Raw genomic sequence first — 21537 nt, 5'->3', positions numbered from 1 at the left:
GCCCAGATCAGATCAGTGACGGGTCCGCAGCAACCACATCGCGACGTCTGCCGTTGTCACCGGGACTGCAGTACCCTCCAGTGGAGTGGGGTCCAGAATCACCATCCCCTCGGCTTGTTGGATGGGCAAGCAGGGCAGATCCTTCCAAATAAAAAAGGTCCCTTCCTGATGGCTGCACATGGCCTTTGTCCAGTTCCAGGAACTGACCTGGCAAATATTGACCGGGCCGCCCTGATCGTCTAACAGCATTTCCTGTAGGTAGGAGGCCACGCGGTGCTGAAGACCTGGGGTCCCCAGCCCAGGGAGCTTTCTGTGAGTAGCATGCTTACGCCTGAAATGGAGGTGAGGGTGGGGGTGCTTCCCTCTCTCTCCCTTCTCTCCCTCTTTCTGTATCTCCTTCTCTCTCTCCTTTCTCTTTCTCTTTCTCTCTCCCTCCCTGTCTCTCTCTTTCTCTCTCTCTTTCCCCCTCCCTCTCTCTCTCTGGCTTTGGCAGCAAGGATGGGAGAACTGAGTCCCCGAAAGGACAAGTGCTGGTATACCCTGCTTCTAAGGCTCTAAGTGGGAACTTCAGGTTTTAAATAACCTTTTATGGAAAACTTTGCCAACAAAAATGTTGAGAGAGGAACTCCCAGGGCTCCTGGTGGTTAGACAAACAAACAAACAAAAACGGAATAATACAACCCAAAGCAAATGACAACGTTGCAGTAACAAATTTACCTGAGACGGGTTGTAGCAAAAGCTCGCACTTCAGGAGCCCTCGTCTAGAGTCTGAATCACGCTCCTGCCACTTAACAGGTGTTGATCTTGATCCTGAGTCCAGTTTCCCCGTAGGCACAGCAAGGGTACAAATCCCTGTGTCTTCAGGTTCTCATAGGGATTCAACTGAATGACATGAATCAGCGATCTCTCGACAAAGGCACTGGATTTGCACAAGACTGTTCTGCATTGCATGTCACCGCTCTGTTATTTCGAGAGCTTTCTCTCTCCCATCAAATTTCAGGAACACCCCCTGCCCCAGACTCTAAGCGGATCCCAAATACCATCCCCCTGTATTTGAGAACACATTCGGCTGAGAGCCTGTGAGATGGTGGATCTAATATCCTTGCACAAAATAAACAATATATGGGAATATTACCATTAACTGATGGAGTTCTTAGTTTTCCTCTCGGATCTTTCTAGAAAAGAAATAAAGACAGACATTGGGTGTAATTACACCACACAACTGTAGAGAGGGGTGGAAATTCACATCGCCTGCCTTCTACTGATCAGGGGCGTTCCACACCATACGCCCTGTAATCCTTAAGTGCTCCGGCCCTCAGAAGTTTCGCATTATCCTTTTCTTTTTGTAAATGAGGACACTGCGGGTCAGAGAGTTTCCTTTGTGCAGATCCCACAGGGAGATACCGCGACGTCTAATTCAAACCCAAGCCCTGTGACTTTCCATCCTCTTTGGGAAACAAGCCTTCTGCAAGTCTGGGAATCACTGGGGTTTCGGAAGGGTAAACATGGTGAGTTCAGTGGGAGAAAAAGAATAAACCAGAACCAGTTTTACTACAGCTGTATTTCTGATTTTCCCCAGGAGCAGACGGATTTTTAAATCGGTCCGCTTCCCAACGTGGATGGAACCCGTCGTTAGGGGAGCCCAGCAGAGCTCTGGGAGAGGGAGGAAGGACCTGGCCTTGGGAAATGGCCCGCAGTACTTTGCTCAGCAAACTTATTTCCACATAACTGATAAGCAGGCTGTATTCGTCCCTCCCGGCAACTGGCCTGTGGGGTTTTTAGGGCCCAGGGTGCTATAAACCGTCTACAAATATGATCTCTCCCACACCACCGTGGCATCTATAACAGAGCCAGAGGTCATTGGTTTGGGCAAAAGGCGCCCATTAAGACAGAAACGTTATCAAGAGCGGCGAACAGCAACGAGAGGGTGGTCAGCTGTGGAAGAGTCAGTTCTGACGGGAGCGAGGGGACGGCGCTGTCCTTACTGGGGATAGCAAGGTGTGGGGGAGTCCCTGCGGCCATGTGACAGCACGTGCTCTGTGACGGCGTGCGAGGGCTGTGTGTGGAGATCCTGAAAGGGACAGGGGCGCCAGACTCGGGCCAGAGTGAGCAGAGATAAGCTGCGTCTACACGGCAGTACCTCCTAGAGCTGGAGCTGCCTTCCCTGCCCTGAGGAAGGGTTCTCCCACTCCCGCACCGCTTTCACTCCCTAGAGCTAGAAGGCTTCTCGGCCCCTCTCTGTGACCTAAAGTACTGGAGAGATGGGGTTCATTTCCTAACGCTGCCCCCAACAAAGCGCTACAACCTGGATAGTTTCAATGACAGAAATAGATTGTCGTGTCACCATGGAGTTCGGAAGTCAGAGATCTAGGTGCCGGGCGTGGGGCTCGTTCCTTCTGAGACTGGGCAGGAGAACCTGCCGCAGAGCTCTCCCTGAGCTGCTGGGTTTGCTGGCGATCTCTGGCATCCTTGGTTCTGGAAGCATCACCCCGATCTCTGCCTTTGTCTTCCCAGCACGTTCTTCCTGTGTGCATGTCTGGGCCCAAATGCCCCCTTAGAAGGACACCGGTCCTATTAGATTAGGGCCCATCTAACGACCTCGTCTTAAGCAAGTACACCTCAACAGCCCCATTTCCAGACAAACACTCTGAGATACGGGGGTTTGAGCTTCCACATTCGAATTTGGGGTTATGCAATTCAACCCATACCAGACCTCTTCCCTGAAACTGAGTCAATTAAGATATAGTTTTCCACCGCTGCATGTGACAAGGGGAGCTCGAGATGCCAAGTTTGATGGGGACAGAGCTGACCCATCCATCCGGGCTCCAGGCGCCCCTCATGGGCAGCCCCCATCCACCAGGCCCCTGTGTCTCCCCACCACCTCAACACTCCAGCTATTGAAAAACCAGAAGAGGAGAGGGCACTCCCCTTTCTTGGAGGATCTGACCCGGGAGCTGCACACACCCTCCTCTCCCCTCCCCCTGGTGAGAGTGATGGGAAGGGCCACACCTGGGTTCTAGCAAGGCCCAGCCTCACTCTCTGCCACGGTGCCCTGAGCCTCGGCTCTGTGGCCACTCCCAGTCCTTGAAAGTTCATGAGTGATTCCAAGAATGCCTAGAAAGAAGAAAGAAAAGAAAAAGGAAGGAAGGAAGGAAGGGGGGGAGGAAGTGAGAGGGAGAGAGGGAGAATAAACAGTGGAATTTTGTTTTTAGAGCCCAGAGTGCTTTTCTCAACAAAATCTTGTAGACAGACGATGACTACATCAAGCAGATTGAAGGCTGCTGCTCAGCTTGTAGCCTCATCCCCTGCAGGGACCCTCATGGTAGCTGTGTGGGGTACAGTTTGGATGTGAGGTTCACCGTGCGAGCAATGGGGAGCACCAAAGTTATTTATGAAGCAGAATGACTTGTTCAACATCTTCTTTTCAGAGGATGGGTCCAGCCTGGCTGTGGCTTCTGGGAGCAGGGATCCTGTCCTCTGTCTACTGTCAGCCCTTTCCTGCCCATGGAGACAAGAGTCTGGGGGTGCCTCGGGCCCCCAGTGACCAGCTCTCCGTGCCAGAGACCCCCGCCTACCACAAGATCACACCCACCATCACCAACTTTGCCTTGCGTTTGTACAAGCAGCTGGCCGCGGAAACCTCGGGAAACATCTTCTTTTCCCCCGTGAGCATCTCTACCTCCCTGGCCCTGCTCTCTCTTGGGGCCCAGGCTGACACCCCAGCTCAGATCCTGGAGGGCCTCGGCTTCAACCTCACAGAGATCCCAGAAGCTGACATCCACCGGGGTTTCCAAAGCCTCATCCACACCCTTGACCTGCCCAGCCCCAAACTGGAGCTGAAAGTAGGTAACTCCTTGTTCCTGGACAAGCGGCGGAAACCTCGGCAGCCCTTTTTGGACACGATCAGGGAGCTGTACGGAGCATTTGCGTTTTCTGCCAACTTCACGGACTCGGCCACGACCAGGAGGCAGATCAATGAGTACGTGAGAAAGCAGACGTACGGGCAGGTGGCGGACAGCCTCCAGGAGTTCACGCAAGACACGCTCATGATTCTCCTGAATTACATCTTCTTCAAAGGTGAGGGCTGGCTCGGGCAGCAGCACTGTCACCTCCACCACCTGCAGTCATGCCCCTGGAAGCCACCTGTCCTCAAGGCTTGCAGCTGTTCCTCCCTATGTACTGACACAACCTTCCTATCAGACTACGTCCTAATTTATCAGTACTTGTTTTCTCTTGCCATGTTTCTTCTGTTCTCTTTTATCCTGATCTTCTTTTGTTCAACATTCCATCATACGCTTTTAGGAATAACCCCTTTTTTAAGAAAAATTTTACTTTTTTTATTATCTATCTTGAACACAGAAAAATATACAGAGGATAATACAAAATCCCCACCAAGAAGGGAGAAATATTAACATTTTAAAATTTGCTTCAGATTTTTATTTTTTTCAGGACTACCATATTGCAGGGATTTTAGTTCCTTTTTAACCTTTCCCTGGTCCCATTTGCCTCCTTCCGTCCCTCCCCAGAGGCAACCAGTATCCTAGGGGATGACACGCAACCCTCTCCTCCATGTGTTCCCACCATGAACACATTTAAGTATCCATGACCCTGTTTAATGCACTGCATGTGTTCTCAATTTTATGAGAATGGTATCATCTGTACAAATTATCTCGCACTAAGGTGTTACTGTTCTCACCACATCTTTTTTTTAGATTTATTTATTTATTTTAGAAAGAGAGAGTTGCGGGTGGGAAGGAGAGGGGCAGAGGGGGAGGGAGAGAATCTCAAGCAGACTTTCTGCTGAGTATGAAGCCTGACACGGGGCTCTGTCCTTGGGACCTTGGGACAACCTTGGCACCATGACCTGAGCTGAAACCAAAGTTGGACCATTAACCAGTTGAGCCACCCAGGCTCCCCGTATCTTAATTCATATACATAGCTTGTTAGCTTATTTTGGCTGTGGCATTGAGCATGTCATACTTGTGGGGCTCCTTTTTTCTACTCATGTTATTTCTTGATTTAATAGCATGTATCTCTGTGATGATCCTAGGAAAATGAATTCTTCCACTTTTTAAACACAGGTCTGTTCCAAAGTCCTTTGTTTTCACCTGGTGTTTTTGTCTGTTCCAGGATCCACATTACATTTAGTCATCATGTCAGAGTACACCCCTCTGCACTCTGACAGTTTCTCAGACTTTCCTTGCTCTCAATGACCTTGCTGATTTTGAAGAGTACCAGCCAGACACTCTGTAGCATGTCTCTCAGTTGGGATTGTTTGCCCGTTTTTTCCTCATGAGGAAGACTGGAGTGAGGGCACGTGGGGAGGAGGGCCATGGAGAGGGAGTGCCATTTTTATCACATTAAGCCAAGGATGCATATTATCAGCATGACTTATCACCGTTGATGTTGACTTTGGCCATCTGGCTGAGGTCATGCTTGTCAGATTTCTCTGTTGCAAAGTTACCTTTTCCCCATTGATGGAGGTCACTGCATATATCCCATACTCAGAGACTGGGGTGTTATGCTCCATATCCATGAGAAGGGGGGAATCTACCTAAAGTATTTGGAATTCTTCTGTATGGGAGATTTTTCTTTTTGCTTGCATTTATTTATTCAATCACTGACTTACATCATTATGGACTCAAGGATATTTATTTTATATTTGAGGTTGTAATCTACTGCTACTTAGCTTTGTGGCTTAAAATTTTCTTTCTTTTTTTTTAAAGACTTTATTTTTTTTTTTATTTGACAGAGAGAGATCACAAGTAGGCAGAGAAAGAGAGAGAGAGGAGGAGGAAGCAGGCTCCCTGCCAAGCAGAGAGCCCAATGCAGGACTCGATCCCAGGACCCTGAGATCATGACCTGAGCCGAAGGTAGAGGCTTAACCCACTGAGCCACCCAGGCACCCTTGGCTTAAAATTTTCTAACATTGACCATGAGAAGATCCTTCCATCAGTTCCTGCATCCCTTGACATGGCCTCATCATTGCCGACTCTTTTTTTTTTTTTTCTTTTTAGAGCACTTCCTTATTTCTGGAACGACAAGACACTCCAGGTTCATCTTTTATATCTCTTGCTCCCTTGAAAACTTCTCTTTGTCTCTCTGTGCTGACATCTGGCTGATTTCTTCAGCTCCACTTCCCTTTTACTAATTCTCTCAACAGAATTAGTATCTAGTGTTTCACCCATCTACTGAATTTTCAACTTCGTTGACTATATTTTCACTTTGACATCCTATTTTTCTCAAATCTACCTATCATTTTTGTCATAATGACCCACTCTTGTTAAATTTATGCCTTCCTTTTTTTAATTTATTTGTTAATTTTTTAAAAATTTTTTCAATTTTTTTTTTTTTTTAAAGATTTTATTTATTTATTTGACAGAGAGAGATCACAAGTAGGCAGAGAGGCAGGCAGAGAGAGAGAGAGAGAGGAGGAAGCAGGCTCCCTGCTGAGCAGAGAGCCCGATGCGGGACTCGATCCCAGGACCGTGAGATCATGACCTGAGCCGAAGGCAGCGGCTTAACCCACTGTGCCACCCAGGCGCCCTCAATTTTTTTATTTTCAGAAAAACAGTATTCATTATTTTTTCACCACACCCAGTGCTCCATGCAATCCGTGCCCTCTACAATACCCACCACCTGGTACCCCGACCTTCCACACCCCCACCACTTCAAACCCCTCAGATTGTTTTTCAGAGTCCATAGTCTCTCGTGATTCACCTCCCCTTCCAATTTACCCCAACTCCCTTCTCCTCTCTAACGCCCCTTGTCCTCCATGCTATTTGTTATGCTCCACAAACAAGTGAAACCATATGATAATTGACTTTCTCTGCTTGACTTATTTCACTCAGCATAATCTCTTCCAGTCCCGTCCATGTTGCTACAAAAGTTGGGTATTCGTCCTTTCTGATGGAGGCATAATACTCCATAGTGTCTATGGACCACATCTTCCTTATCCATTCATCCGTTGAAGGGCATCTTGGTTCTTTCCATAGTTTGGCGACTGTGGCCATTGCTGCTATAAACATTGGGGTACAGATGGCCCTTCTTTTCACGACATCTGTATCCTTAGGGTAAATACCCAGGAGTGCAATGGCAGGGTCATAGGGAAGCTCTATTTTTAATTTCTTGAGGAATCTCCACACTGTTCTCCAAAGAGGCTGCACCAACTTGCATTCCCACCAACAGTGTAAGAGGGTTCCCCTTTCTCCACATCCTCTCCAACACATGTTGTTTCCTGTTTTGTTAATTTTGGCCATTCTAACTGGTGTAAGGTGATATCTCAATGTGGTTTTAATTTGAATCTCCCTGAGAGCTGATGATGATGAACATTTTTTCATGTGTCTGATAGCCATTTGTATGTCTTGATGGGAGAAGTGTCTGTTAATATCTTCTTCCAATTTTTTGATATGTTTGCCTGTTTCATGTAATTTCTAAGTTGGGGAGTCCCTGAACTGAAGAATTAATGAGAACATAGACCAGTCTTAGATTGGAGAGTTCCTACACTGCATGAGTAGTAAAAACAAAAAGCCCAGAGCAAGTGACTCTTCCCCTCCACTTCTACCTGGAAATGGAGTGACCTGTCCTAACTCAACCTGGGCTGCTGGGCAGAGTTTTTTAATCCAAGCTTCCCAGATGGGGAAGGGACTGCTTTTCTTAGCTTTTGACTCTGCAGAGAGATCAGTTCTAAGTGTGGGCCTGAGTTTTATTTATGTCCCCTGAGAAGACATTAAATACCACCCCTGGGGCTGTATCTGATTCTGAAAACCTGAGAGCCAGATGACTTTGGTTCTAAATCAGAGTTACACACTCCAGCTTTGTACCCGGAAGCTTTGATTCTTATTTTTTATCTCAGAGATTATTTATTTGTTTGTTTGTTTATTTAGCCATTATTTTGTCCAGCTTCTCTGTGTGTTTATGCAGAAAAAAAAAACAGGTTTTCTGCTTTAACTAAGTCTATGACACTGATCAGAAGTCTCAAGGTCTTAAGCCTTTTTTTTTTATTCTTATTTTGTCATTTTATTTTATTTTTCAGTGTTCCAGAATTCATTGTTTATGCACCACACTCACTGGTCCATGTAATACATGCCCTCCATAATACCCACTACTAGACTCACCCAATCCCCATCCTCCTCCCCTCCAAAACCCTCAGTTTGTTTCTCAGAGTCACAGTCTCTCATGGTTTGTCTTCCCCTCCGATTTTCCCCAACTCACTTCTCCTCTCCATCTCCCAATGTCCTCTGTGTTATTCCTCATGTTCTATGAGTAAGTGAAATGGTATGATAATTGACTCTCTCTGCTTGACTTATTTCAGTCAGCATAATCTCCTCCAGTCCTGTCCATGTTGATGCAAAAGTTGGGTATTCATCCTTTCTGATGAAGGCATAATACTCCATTGTATATATGGATCATATCTTCCTTATTCATTTGTCCACTGAAGGGCATCTTCGTTCTTTCCATAGTTTCACAACTGTGGCCATTGATGCTATGAACATTGGGGTACAGATGGCCCTTCTTTTCACTACATTTGTATATTTGGGGTAAATACCCAGTAGTGCAATTGCACCAGGGAAGCTCTATTTTTTTTTTTTTCTTAAGGAATCTCCACACTGTTTTCTAAAGTGGCTGCACCAACTTGCATTCCCACCAACAGTGTAAGAGGGTTCCCCTTTCTCCACATCCTCTCCAACACATGTTGTTTACTCTCTTGTTAGTTTTGGCCATTCTAACTGGTGTAAGGTGGTATCTCAATGTGGTTTTGATTTGAATCTCCCTGATGGCTAATGATGATGAACATTTTTTCATGTCTGTTAGGCATTGTATGTCTTCTTTGGAGAAGTGTCTATTCATGTCTTCTGCCCATTTTTTGATGTGATTATCTGTTTTGTGTGTGTTGAGTTTGAGGAGTTCTTTATAGATCTTGGATATCAGCCCTTTGTCTGTAGTGTCATTTGTGAATATCTTCTTCCATTCCATGGGCTGCCTCTTTGTTTTGTTGACTGTTTCCTTTGCTGTGAAGAAGCTTTTGATCTTGGTGAAGTCCCAAAAGTTCATTTTCATTTTTGTTTCCTTTGCCTTTGGAGACATATCTTGAAAGAAGTTGCTGTGGCCGATGTCAAAGAGGTTACTGCCTATGTTCTCCTCTAGGATTTTGATAGATTCCTGCCTCACGTCAAGGTCTTAAGTCTTAATCATTTTTAATTCTCCAGAGTCTGACACAGGGTCAAGTATATTTTATTTTTTAAATTTTTTTTTCTAATCAATGAATAGGAGACTTATATTAAGGCTCTGGGGCCTTGGTGCTCAGGCTGGAGGCTTCCCTTTGGACAAAGGAAGAGCCAGTGGAGTGGCCTTATCTGACTTTCTTTTTGGGGCATATTTTGTTGGTATGGCCATAATTCTTCTTGGGTCAGTTGATGGTGTGGAGGTGCTGGTGAGCAAAACCCTTGTGGCAGATCATAGCTACAATTGTATTTCTGGGCCAGTTGACAGAAGGGAGGCTACATGATACCACCCCACAGGCGAAGCACCAAGTACAGGGAAGATTCTTCCTGGATATTGGAGTCTGTGAGAGTGAGGCCATCCTCCAACAAAGATTAGTGCAGGTGAGGCGAGATGTCCTCCTTGTCTTAGATTTTGGCTTTCACACTCTCAATGGTATCACTGGGCTTGACCTCGAGGGTGATGGTCTTGCCCATCAGGGTCTTTGCAAAGATCTGCTTCTCTATCTCTGCCACAAGGCCACCACCACCATGAAACCACTTAGATACCTTGTTGAAGAAAAAGAGGGGTCGAGTATGTTTTGAATGTTTGCTGCATGAATGATTTCAAGTTAAACGTAGGTCTTGTGTTTGAGGTGTCTAGGAATGGCATTCATTAATGTTCAAAAACATACAACAAGACTGACTACAGTTCAGGGCCTTAGCTAGCATCTTAGAAAAATTTATGAATAAGATAATTTTCTTACCCTTGTGTAGTTCAGAGTAAAAGGAAAATAGGCAAATAAGTACAATAAGTAAAAAGGCAATTGCAACTCAATGGGAAAGTGATGCTTGATTGAGTAGATATGGGTGCCATGGAGCTCTCAAAAGGTACACCTCTCCAGATTTGGGGAGTAAGAAAAGGTTTCCTGGAAGAGGAGACATCTAAGCTGAGACATGAAGAATGAGCTGGATTTACTCAGGCAAAAAGGTTGCGGGAAAGGTGTGGAGAAGAGGGTTCAGGTCGAAAAACCAGCATGTGCCGACATCCAAGGAAAAGAGAAACCTTTGCATTTTCAAGGAACTGAAATGAATTTAGTTGGACTAGAACATAGAACACAATAGCATAATGCCTAGGGGACAGTACCAAGAGTTGCAATAAAAAAGTAAGGAGGAACTGTGTTGAGAATCCTGTACTTTATCTGTAGGACCCCAGGATGACCAAGATATTGGAAGCAGTAGAGTGACATGATTACATTTGTTTAAAAAAAAATCAGTCTGGCTACAATTTGGAAAATGGTTTGGAGGGGATGAAGGGTGGGAGAGCAGAGAAAAGTCAGGAAGTTCCTGAAGCAGTTCAAAGTAAGTAAGATGGCAGCTGTGGATGAAGGTGCCACTTTGGAGGTAGAATCAGCAATGCATGGTCAGTGAGAGGAGGTGGGCAAGAAGAACAAGATGAGCCAGCTTTCATCAGCAAGACCAGTGCTTTCAGGAGGTCAAGCCTGGAGGCCGTTGTGCATGGAGATTGTTAAGTAGAAAGAGAGAAACTATTACACACATGAACATGGCTGTGAACAACAGATTCTCTGTTTCTGTGTCATAAAGAGCTTTTGCATTATATTTAACATTTTATTAACTGAATTCTTTCTCGTTTTTTAGTTTGAATACTGGGAAGTTCAAGGGGGGGGGTGGCTCTTGACCTTCTCTGTAGAGGGTTGCTGTTTCAAGGCAGGGCAGAGAGGGGTCAAGTCAATGTTTGCAAAGAACATGACCTGTGGAGCCAGTCAAGCCCCAGTCCCTGCTCTACCATCTAATGGCTCTGCAGATTGGATATGTTTCTATAAATTCACAGGGAATAAGTTTCTCATTGTTGACATGGAGGTCATAATACTTGTTTAATATTAATGTTCATGAAAAACTAAAGAGATAATGCCTTGCACATGGAAGATAGTTAGTAAATGGAAATACCTTTTAGCTTCTTGAAAGCAAAGTTGAACTAGAATGGAACAAAATCATAGACCATTAGAGCCTAACTCTGGGGACTCACTCTAGTGGCTGAGCCAGCCCTAACTTCTGGCCCCTGATTCTGTATCCACCTCATATTTATGTATATCGAAGAGGAAGTCATGGAACCAGTGTGGCTTAGTGTATGTCTACCCAGAGTTGCTCTCCTGCAGTGTGTTCTCATAGTTTTATGGATTTTGTGTCCTAAGCCAAGTGGAAGCATCCTTTCAATAGCTACCAGACCCAGAAGCAAGAGAGCTTCTTTGTGGATGAGAGGACCTCCCTCCGCATTCCCATGATGCACCAAAAGGAAATGCACAGGCTCTTCTATGATCAAGAAATGGCTTGCACTGTCCTCCAGATAGAATACAGCGGAAACGCCCTGGCTCTGCTTATCCTACCTGACCCAGGGAAAATGGAACAGGTGGAGGCAGCTCTGCAGCCAGAGACCCTGAGGAAATGGGATCAGTGGCTTCTGCCCAGGTAAGTGTCAGAGCAGAAGGACTCCAGCAGACTTGGTTCAAGAATCCAGACAAGGCCTTGATCAACACCAACTGTAAAAGCCTAACCCCTAGGTCTGGCTCATCATCTTGCCCTTTAACTAAGTATGTGGGTAAGATGAAGCCATAATCACTGCTACATTGGGTTGGTAAAAGGATTGACCAAGTTCTCACATATAAACCTTTGAGATTGGTCATGATAAGTGCTCACCAGGTGTTAATAATTCTTATCCCTTCCTGAGTGTTTTTCTGGCCAACCTTCTTTCCTCTTGTTTCTCCCTTATTCCATAATAATTTACTACCAGGAGGTAGAGAAGTATAACAAAAAAAATCAGATTAAGGATAATTATTAAGAGTAATTATGACTCCCACGCAACAGTATATATTTCTTAAAAGAGCCCCTCTTTTTTTACTTTATGTAAAAAATTGTTTGACCAAAATGTAGAAAAGGTGATACTATTACATGTATTACAGTTGGAAGAATCTAAACGAAAAGTGTAGGTTTTATTCAATCGCACAATTTGCTAGTGTACCTCCGGGGTTGTATGATGCTTAATAAATAAGAGTGAGAGGTAAAGGATTTGGATAAGTTGGAAGCAGGTTTGTAGAACTGTAAACTTGAGTTGGCCCCCACAGTGCTAAGGAGTGGGGACTGTTTCAGCTCCAAGATGTTGGCCAGGAAGGCAGAAATAAAACAGCACCAAAATGTGTAGCCTTGTTGACAAAACAGTCCATATCCAATTTAATCAGGAGGTTCTTGGTCATTTATTAACTTGGTCATGAAGAAGGACTTAGAGACCTGGTTAGGTAAATCTTCAATTTGGCATTTCTTGAAGTATGGAGGAGAGATAAAGCTAGGTCAATTACTTTATCTCTGACTTGCAGTCAGAGCACACCCCCCACCCTGCCCAATGTTTGGCTAACATTGCTCAATTATTGATGGCTAGCAGTCTTTTTGATAGGTCCTCTTTGAAAAAAAATACCCTTATTTTTATTAAAATATTTCTTAATGAAATTAAATACCAAGAAGAGTATTGTTAGAATCAAAGTGCTAGTTTTATGGGATCTCAACCCCCACCACCTTTTATCTCACCTTTCAGTTTGTGGTTTTCCTTACAATGGTTTCAACCTTTTCTGGTATGAGACTCCATTTTCTTTTTTTTTTTTCTTTTTTTTTTTTTTGAGACTCCATTTTCTAGGTAACCCTTTCATGGGATCTATCTTATTTCAGGAGAGCTCTGATACAACATTTGGCCTTGAGTTCTAATTGCCTCTTGCTGCATAATAAGCCACCCCAAAATGGAATGGCATGAAAAAAATATCTATTATCTCTCTCTGTTCAGTGGGTGGACTGGGCTCAGCCTTGTGGTTCTAATGTGAGGCTTTCCTGCACTGGGGTTGGATACTGGCTAGGGCTGGAGCATTGAAGGCTTTTCTATGGGCTGTCTCGTGTCTGATTTAGCTGGCTGCTCAGATAAGGGCTGAGCAGGTCTCTCTCTCTCTCTCTCCCTCTCTCTCTCTCTCTCTCTCCCTGTAGCATCTCCATGAGGCTAGCTTGGGCTCCTGCACACTGGTTCAGCATAATTGATGTTGTTATATGGCAGCTCAGGGCTCCAGGAAGGAGTGTTCCAAATGATAGGAAGTGAAAGTTCCTGCTCTCTTAAGATCTGGGCTCCAAAGTGTCTCTTCTGCTATATGCTTTGGGTCAGAGTAGTCACAGGACCCCTCCCCCCACCCCCAGTTCAGAGGGAGGGTGTACAGACCAAAGCTCTTGATGGCCACTTTCATCTTAACCCACCAGCAGTTGGTAGACACCAATCAACCCTAGTACCCACAAAAGCCTTCCCTCAGCTCCCCAACCACACTGAGGGATAGGAAAATGTGTTCGTATTTGGGCAGAGATTCAAATACCAAATAAAAAAGATACAAGTCAAGGACAGAGATCAGGATAAGAGACTATTCCTATTGTCTATGAACTTACATGGCAATGATCAGTTTCTGATTCCAGCTCCATATTCTCTAGGTCTTTTGGGGGGAACCTGTCCCTTCCCCCAGCAGAGGAGGAACTACCACAGAATCTTCTAGATTTTTCCCTCAGGAAGGTCTGGAGTTTTTTGTTTTTGTTTTTTTGTTTTTTGTTTTTTGTTTTTATTTTGTTTTTGTTTTTGTTTTTGTTTTTGTTTTTAAGTAGGCTTCATGTTCAGCATGGAGCAAATGCAGGACTTGAACTCATGACCCTGAGATCAAGATCTGAGCTAAGATCAAGAGTCAGACAGACACTTATTGGGCTGAACCACCCAGGAAACCCAGGAAGGTCTGTTTTGGCCTCTCACTTTGACCTTCAAAAAACAAAACCAACCCAAGTTATTTTTCGAAATCTCAGATGATTTAACAGGGCACGCTGTTACTGTGTCTCGTGCCAGAGAGTTATAATATCACAGCAGCATGTTAATGGGATTTCCAACATGAAAACTTCAGACTGCCAGGCTTCCCTCTGTTGAGCTGTGAAGAAGGTTCACTTGTCCAGGGGAATCATTATCCCCACTAACTGTTCATTTTTCATTTACATGGGTTGAACACCTGCTGTGTGCAGGGCTCTCTAGCAGGCTCCTGTGCTAGACTCCGCTCAGACCCCTCCATGTCTTGGGCCTGCCCACAAGGGCTGCCTGTGCAAAATTTGCCAAGTGGGCCAAGGTAGCTTTGTTTTTTGTTCTCCATATCCTTTCCCTCCTCTTTAGTGTTTGACACCTGACCTCCCCTTGATCCCTTTGATTAGACATCTGGACACTCACATTATCCCAGAAGTTAGCTGGCAATGAATCTCTAAGCTGATTTAGGCTATCTAATCTGAACACATCAGAGGCAGAAGTTTCCAAGCAGGTTATTACCTGGCCAGACTTGCAGGGCCCCCTGCCCTGACAACTGTGAAACAATAATCTAGAAGAACAATCCCAAGAAGAAAAGGTCAGATTTGCTCAGTGTCAAATAAAACTTCACCGCAGGCAGTGAATTTACCGATGGCAGTGCAGTGATCCGATGGCAAGGGCAATCTCAGGACAGAGAGTGGCCCACAGTCTACACACTCCATCTCTCTTCAGATCAATGGCCCAAAACTCAGACAGTAAGAGTGGACAGTTTCCGGGGGCATTGCCAGGAGCTGGATTTAGGATACAGTTGAGAAGTGGAGCCAGCAGAACCTGCCAATGAACCAGACATGGAGGTGGGAAAACATGGGCAGTATTTCCCCTGCATGGTTATTCTTTGGATCTGATCAGTTACGCCTTGTAAAATCCATTGCCCGATGTCTGGCATGGAAGAAGTCCTCCATAAACGTCCCAGAGATGAAGACACATGGCCATGCCAGGAGTCTTCTCAGATCCAGACACAAGAGGCCTGCAAGGTGTGAAAAGAAGGGGGGTCTGGGTTTCTGGAATGTTTTGGTACAGTGGGGAGTGTTGTGGTAGGACCAGATCCCCCTCCTTCTGGGAAACACTTCTTCCCAAAGCTCAGGCTGCCCACAGACAGGGTGGGAGCAGCCCATGTAACCTGAAAGCATGGGCTCTCTGGCTGGTTCTCTCTGCAGCCTCCTGGATTTACATCTGCCAAGGTTTTCCATTTCTGGGACATATAACCTTGAAGAAATACTTCCCCACATCGGTCTCACCAACATCTTCAAGTTAGAAGCTGACTTATCAGGAATCACTGAACAGCTCAACCAAACCATCTCTCGGGTAAGGTGGTGAACATGGACGGAGGAGAGGGTCTTTTCTCCTCTGAAGTGTGCATTTGAAAGTCAAGTTTCTCTTTCTTTTTCCCATTCTGGGTCTTGATTGCAATCTATGAGGCTTCTTTTCACAAGAAGTTCCCTTTCTGTCTCTCCTCTGGATTCTTCAGAGCAGGAACACTGAGTGCTGTATAAAGTAGACATGTATTTGGGGTCATCCATGGACCCAAAATCTCTGTAGTGGGGATTAGCTTTGTCTTCATTCCTTATACTTCCTCCAGGGCAGGCAGTGAAACTCTTTCTTTGTCATAGTTATAGAGTAGTGGGGCATGAAGGCAAGATGTGTCAGCCTTGCTACAGAGACAAACATCCCCCCAAATCTCAGAGCCCGAACAGGCTTACTTCTTATTTATGTTCCATGTCCGAAGTGTGTCATGACCATGGGGCTACAGACCTACTTCCCATTGCTTCTCCCCTCCAGGATGCAGGTGAAAGGAGGAGTCCCTATCTGGGACATGACACTCGCAGGGCAATGGGTAAAAAGTAAGAGAAACTGTAGGATGGCTTTTCACATTTCTTTTCACTCTGGGTTATGCCAAGGCCAGTCACGTGTCCCTGGCTAAAGCAAACCCCATAGTCAAGATGGCCACCATTTTGGGAGGGGGGCAGTTTCTGGTCTCCTCCTGTAGGAGGCATTACCAGTTACAGGGCATGGCTGGGAATCCATGACTCTACTAGGAAAGGAGAGCTAATAGCTGGGTATAACAATGTAATTTTCCTTCCCTGCTCTATCTTTTCTGTTTTAGGATAGAGTCATTAATTGTTGTTTGAGGCTTTGCCAGGAATTTCATTTTAAAAATGTAGTTATTTATTTATTTGAGAGAGAGAGCACAGAGGGAGAGGGAGAGAGAATCCCAAGCAGATTTGGGATTGAACCCCACATCAGGTTATGTGGGGCTCCGTCTCATAACCCTGAGATCACGACCTGACCCAAAACCAAGAGCTGGTTGGAAAAACAACTGCACCACCCAAGTTCCCCTTTGCTAAGAATTTCATAAGGAAGGTTTTCTGTCTTTTGCTTGTGAAAGGCCAGCTGAGATTAGGAACGTGAACCAAGGCAATAGGGATGGGGTCCTGTGTGTGCACATGAATGCATGTGTGTGTGTGCGCGCGCGTGTGTGTATGCCCGTGGTGGACAGGGTGAACAAGAAGGAGAAGAAATAATGTCACCTTTTAAAGAATTCCTTTAGCAGTGACCTTAAATGCTAGGTGTGTCTCTTCATAGAACTTTTTAGGAACGAAAAGGCTTGTCAGGCCAAAATGTTTCAACCCTTTCTTAAAGCTTCAGAATCCTTTCTTCCTAAAATGGTATGTGAAGGTGACAGTTTTAAAAAAAGGAATTCTGGAGGGGGGTTGAGGAGGTTGGAGTAACTGGGTAACAGGTATTTTGGAGGGCACGTGATGCAATGAGCCCTGAGTGTTGTAAGCAACTGATGAGTCCCTGAACTCTACCGCTGGAACTAATAATACACTTTATGTTAATTAATTGAATTTAAATTTAAAAATTAAAATTAAAAAAGGAATTCTTACAGAAGCTGGTAGAGGGTTTGGCATATGAGACAACCCTGTTCCCTGAACTCATGTTAAAAACCACTGATTTAGGCTAAGCAGGTCATCTTAAAAAAAGAGGCCAGCAAGGGTTAAAGACGTGCGTGCAGCTCAGAGCAGGGCCTGGCGGGTGAGGCTCAGAGCAGGATCCCAGTGCCCAGGTGTTTCCAGCACGCTCCTAAAACTTGCTGTTGGGAGTTTGCAACCTGATTTCTGCATGCCCTGCTCAGGCTCATCTGTGGTTTGCCAGAGAGCAAACAGCACTGTTAAGGCCATCCCCAAAGATGCAGTGGTGGCGGGGAGAAAATGCCGGGAAGAGGCTGAAGCAGTGAAGGCTGGCATTGCCTCCTAGGAAGACAGGGCCCTGGGACCTGAGGGGATGACTCCCTGCAGCTCCCTAGAACCACACATGTGGGATCTGGCCCCTGAGAGCACCCTGAGCTGACACTGGCTCTGTCCCCATCTCCTCCTCCAGGTGTCACACAAGGCGACAATGGACATGAATGTGTGGGGAACCCGGGCAGGGGCTGCCTCCGGCCTCCTCTCCCAGCCCCAGGCTCTGAATGCAACGTCGGCCCCCCAGACCCATTTCAACCGGCCTTTCCTGGTGCTCCTGTGGGAGGTGACCACACAGAGCTTGCTTTTCCTGGGCAAAGTCGTCAACCCTGCTGCAGGGTGACCACAGTGGGAGGCCAGGTGGCAGCTTGTCTCCCACTCTCCTGAACAATCAGAAAGGCCAGCACCAGCCTGTACCATAGGCTGCAGTGAGGACCAGCTAATACATGTGCAAATATCCTAATAAATTTGACTTTGGGTTGTGTGAACATTGAGGTGCAGTGTTTACAAGGGAAGGTTGAGAATAGGTCACCTTCAGGGGAGACTGGGACTAGGGTCAGGGCTCCAAATCATGCTCTAAGAAGGGGGTGTGATAATGGACTGATGTAGCACGGGAGGTCAACTGGCCAAGGGTAAACCCAAGATCAAAGAACATGAGAGGGTTCACATGGCCAGGTGGGCACAAACTTGGTCAGTGGGATGAATTTGGGGACAGTATCCGGTTGCAATGGGGCATCTTTAGCTATTGGAGTCTGTGAACCACAAATGTGCCCCTCTGGTCTCAAGGAGGCATCTGTCCAAATCTAATGGGGAAACTCAGTGGGATGCCAACTTTGCTGCATGTATGTGTCATGTTTGTGGAAATACCCATCCCCACACCCCTACAATGACATCAGTGCCAAGACTAGAGAGTGGCTGTGGGTGGTATGTGTCTAGGAAGGAGTCATCCTGAAAGGTGCCTTTGGAAGAAACACTCATACACACCCTAAGAAGGTCAGACCTGAGTTGGATCCTCAAAACCAGGTAGGTTTTAAACAAAAGATAAGAGGGTAAGGCAGTTTGGGGGAGGGTGGAGGAGACCCTCTGTGGGCGGGGGCAGTGAGGAAAGAAAGGAAAATTAAGTTCTGATAAAAAAAAAAAAAAAAGAAAGAGAGAGAGAGAAAGAGAGAGACCCAGTTTTGCAGTAATAGAAAGTTGATGTTGGATAACAGTGGAAGGTAATGCTCAAGAGGCATTTGGAGGTCAAAGGCTTTGGAGGCCAGATAAGCAGTGTGGACGTTGCCCTGGAGACTGGAGTTAGTAGCTGTATGCCCACAAACACATATGGCTGTGGACAAAGTGTGATGGGAAAATTAACCGATAGCCGAGCATAGATAAGACAGTGTGGTGAGGCCAGGGTGAGGGGCAGCTAGGAAGGTGCCACCATGCCCTGCCCTGGCCCATCCCACATCCCTCCTCTGTCAGACCACCCGCTCCCACAACCCCTTGTTCCAGCCCGCACCCTGTGGCCTTCAGCAACCGCCATCCTACCCGCCCTGCCTATTGGTCCTATGGACACCACTTCTCTTATTTGAAGGAAAGGAACCCCCAAAAGCCCACCCCATGCCCTGGGCAACTTGGCACATGCAATATTTTTCTGTTGCTTTGGACTAGAGATTGAGTAATAAGTATGTTCAAATGTTTGAAGAGCTGCCAACACTCCAGTCGTGGAACTGGTTCCTGCAGAAGTAAGTGATGGATTTTCCTGGGGGCACGCACGTCAGAGATATTAAAGGAAGAGGTTCCAGAATCAAGCACTTTTTTTTAATTGGGTCAGGCATTCTGGAAGATTCTGAGAGAGGTAGGAACCTGACAACCTGGGTCTCATGCCATGGGGTTCACAGACTTGTAGACTTGTAGAGGAGATGGACATGGAACAATAACTTATATTAAAGTGTAGACAGCCACTGCTCTTGGGACACGTGCATTCACTGCTTCAACCCAGATTTACTGAACACCTACTATGTGCCAGGCACTGTTGTCTAGGCAGTGGAAATGGGGCAGCGAACTAAGCAAACAGCAAGCCCAGCTCATAGAGCTTACATTCCAGTGGGGGAAAACAGCCAAATGTTTGCCCCAATGCCTCGTGCTGAATGTGTGACAGGGGAGCCATCTTGCTCTGGCTGTCCACGTAAGAAAGAAAGCCCTCCCCCCAAGTTAGAGGAAGGGATGGCCAAAGCCTGCTTGAAGGGCTCCACCCTGGACCTCCGCATTACAAGACCTACACAGAAATGTTAAAAAGTAGGTGTGATAGCCCAGCCTTCTCCTGTGTGGGCAGAGAGCCAAAGATGAGAGCATGTCCTTTGACTGACATTTTAACCCATGACATCTGCACGCTTGGGCAAAGCTCCCAGTCCAAGTCCCAAATTCAGCTTGTAGGCCACCGGTTTGAAATATTATAAAACATTTAAGCTTCTAACTGTTTAAATAATACCAGGGTAGCCTGGGATGAGAAGTCCAGTGAGTCCACCTCAGTCCCAAACAGAGTAAGATGAGCAGGGTAACATGGACGCTGTCATACATTCCTGCCAATACCTTCCATGTTTGAAAGGGATGCCCCAATGTTTCTCAAATTAATTGGGATCCCTCAAATAATGGTTACCCTCAGCCTCCATTTTATCACCCACTAGTCACGTGGAAAGAGGCAGTGAGAGAAAAAGATGTTGATCCTCCACCCACTGCCCTAATACCAAAGGCTGGCCCCATACCCTACTGGTTACAGAGGGTCCTCAATGTACCCTAGAAATAGGTCCATGCCCCCTCTTCTCTCTTGAGGCTGGGCTCAGGATTTATGGGAGGGGAGAGTTGCCAGATAAAATATAGGATGTCTAGCTAAACTTGAATTTTAACAAACCTTAATAACCTTTTAGTGTAAGTATATCCCAGGCAATATTTGGGATATACTTACACTAAAAAAAATATGTGTTATTGTTGTTGTTGTTGTTGTTGTGCATGTAGTATTCAAATTACTTGACCAGGTTGTCCTATATTTTTGCTTGTGAAATCTGGCTAGCCAGGGAGGGGTGTCTAGATTCAAAACTTGTGAGAGGGTCAGAAGGAAAGAAAGTTCATCAAGCTGAAGGCAAGTTAGCTTGGGCATCAGGGTGGAAGGAGCAGTGAGTTTTGTTAAAAGAGGATTCAGAGGAGAGACTGCTATGAGGTGAAGCCAGCTGAGCATGCTGTGTCTGCTGTGTAAGCAAATCTGGACTAGTCTGCCGATGGATGAGACACTCCTGGCTCAGTGCCACCAACACCTTCGCTGACATCTAGCCGATGGCAAAACCTTGAAAGAGGCCATCCTAGACCAGTAGCCCAGCTGACTGTAGGTGCTGAGCCGTGCCAAGGTCAGGCTAGCTTGACCCAGGCCAGAACTGCTCAGCTGACCTGCAGGTTCATGAGCTATCTCCTGGAGGGCTTCTAATACCACATAGGTGACCAATGAAAAGAGGAGGGCAAGGGTGGGGAATGGGACTTGGGAATTTCAGACAGAGAAGGCAATATGATAGAACACCCAAGTCTTCTGAGTCCTTCCCAACCTTTTCCTTAAGGACTGACGCAGCAAGTACCTGTTCATGTCCCCCATCTCTGGGATCTGCCAGCCCTCAAGGGCCAACCGAGCTCAGACAATGCTCCATTGGCTGACCACCAATGAGTTGCGTGGCCTGGACCAGTCAAGGCCTTTCTGGTAATTTGTCAGAGCACTGTGGGGTTAGAGCTGAAAGGTCATGGGCCCGTCACTGAAGGCCACACGAGAAATGGAGAAGCAGAGATCATTTAGAAGTACACATGCACAAAGACTCACAGTGGCCCAAGAGAGAAGGTCCCTTCTCGTACTTGGCACGGGCCCCAGGAATTTGCTCTTGATCTCTGGATCTAGAGAGCTGCAGACGCTCACCTCAGAACCTTCTCTCCTTCGTGGGATGTCTCAATGCCAGAAACCCTTCTGGTTTTTTTCACTGCATTGATTGACTTACTTCCTCTGCAGTAACTTCATTAGCATGGGGACACCTGCCTGACTAAGACTATGTCCCCACTTCCAAAATCCTGCTTCATAAAGAATTCAGGTTTATGGATTGAATATAGTCGAGGAGAGGCCATGCCAAACCCTTAATAGCAGAATCAAATG

The 21537-nt window shown here is 46.1% G+C and overlaps 1 protein-coding gene and 1 pseudogene across 1 annotated transcript; one reads left to right on the top strand and one right to left on the bottom strand.

The window, feature by feature from the left end:
* Positions 1-17854, top strand: SERPINA11 (serpin family A member 11). Its single transcript, XM_004754756.3, has 5 exons — positions 1-312; positions 3429-4077; positions 11414-11687; positions 15288-15435; positions 17512-17854. Exons 2-5 carry the CDS (start codon positions 3432-3434, stop codon positions 17713-17715), a joined length of 1272 nt encoding a protein of 423 aa, XP_004754813.1. The 5' UTR covers positions 1-312; positions 3429-3431; the 3' UTR covers positions 17716-17854.
* Positions 9353-9932, bottom strand: LOC106006018 (annotated as a pseudogene).
* Positions 17855-21537: the final 3683 nt, after the last annotated feature.

Source organism: Mustela putorius, unplaced genomic scaffold, assembly GCF_011764305.1.
Source record: "Mustela putorius furo isolate JIRA1106 unplaced genomic scaffold, ASM1176430v1.1 tig00000129_pilon_pilon_pilon, whole genome shotgun sequence".
Classification (NCBI taxonomy): domain Eukaryota; kingdom Metazoa; phylum Chordata; class Mammalia; order Carnivora; family Mustelidae; genus Mustela; species Mustela putorius.
The sequence above is the reverse complement of the archived record's forward strand: the minus strand, read 5'-3'. Positions and strand labels throughout refer to the sequence as shown.

Excerpts from the sequence above, each read along its gene's own strand:
- SERPINA11 (XM_004754756.3), top strand. The coding sequence starts at position 3,432 with ATGGGTCCAGCCTGGCTGTGGCTTCTGGGAGCAGGGATCCTGTCCTCT. Across the intron at positions 11,688-15,287 it reads GATCAGTGGCTTCTGCCCAG|CCTCCTGGATTTACATCTGC; the intron begins GTAAGTGTCAGA and ends TTCTCTCTGCAG. Across the intron at positions 15,436-17,511 it reads TCAACCAAACCATCTCTCGG|GTGTCACACAAGGCGACAAT; the intron begins GTAAGGTGGTGA and ends CTCCTCCTCCAG.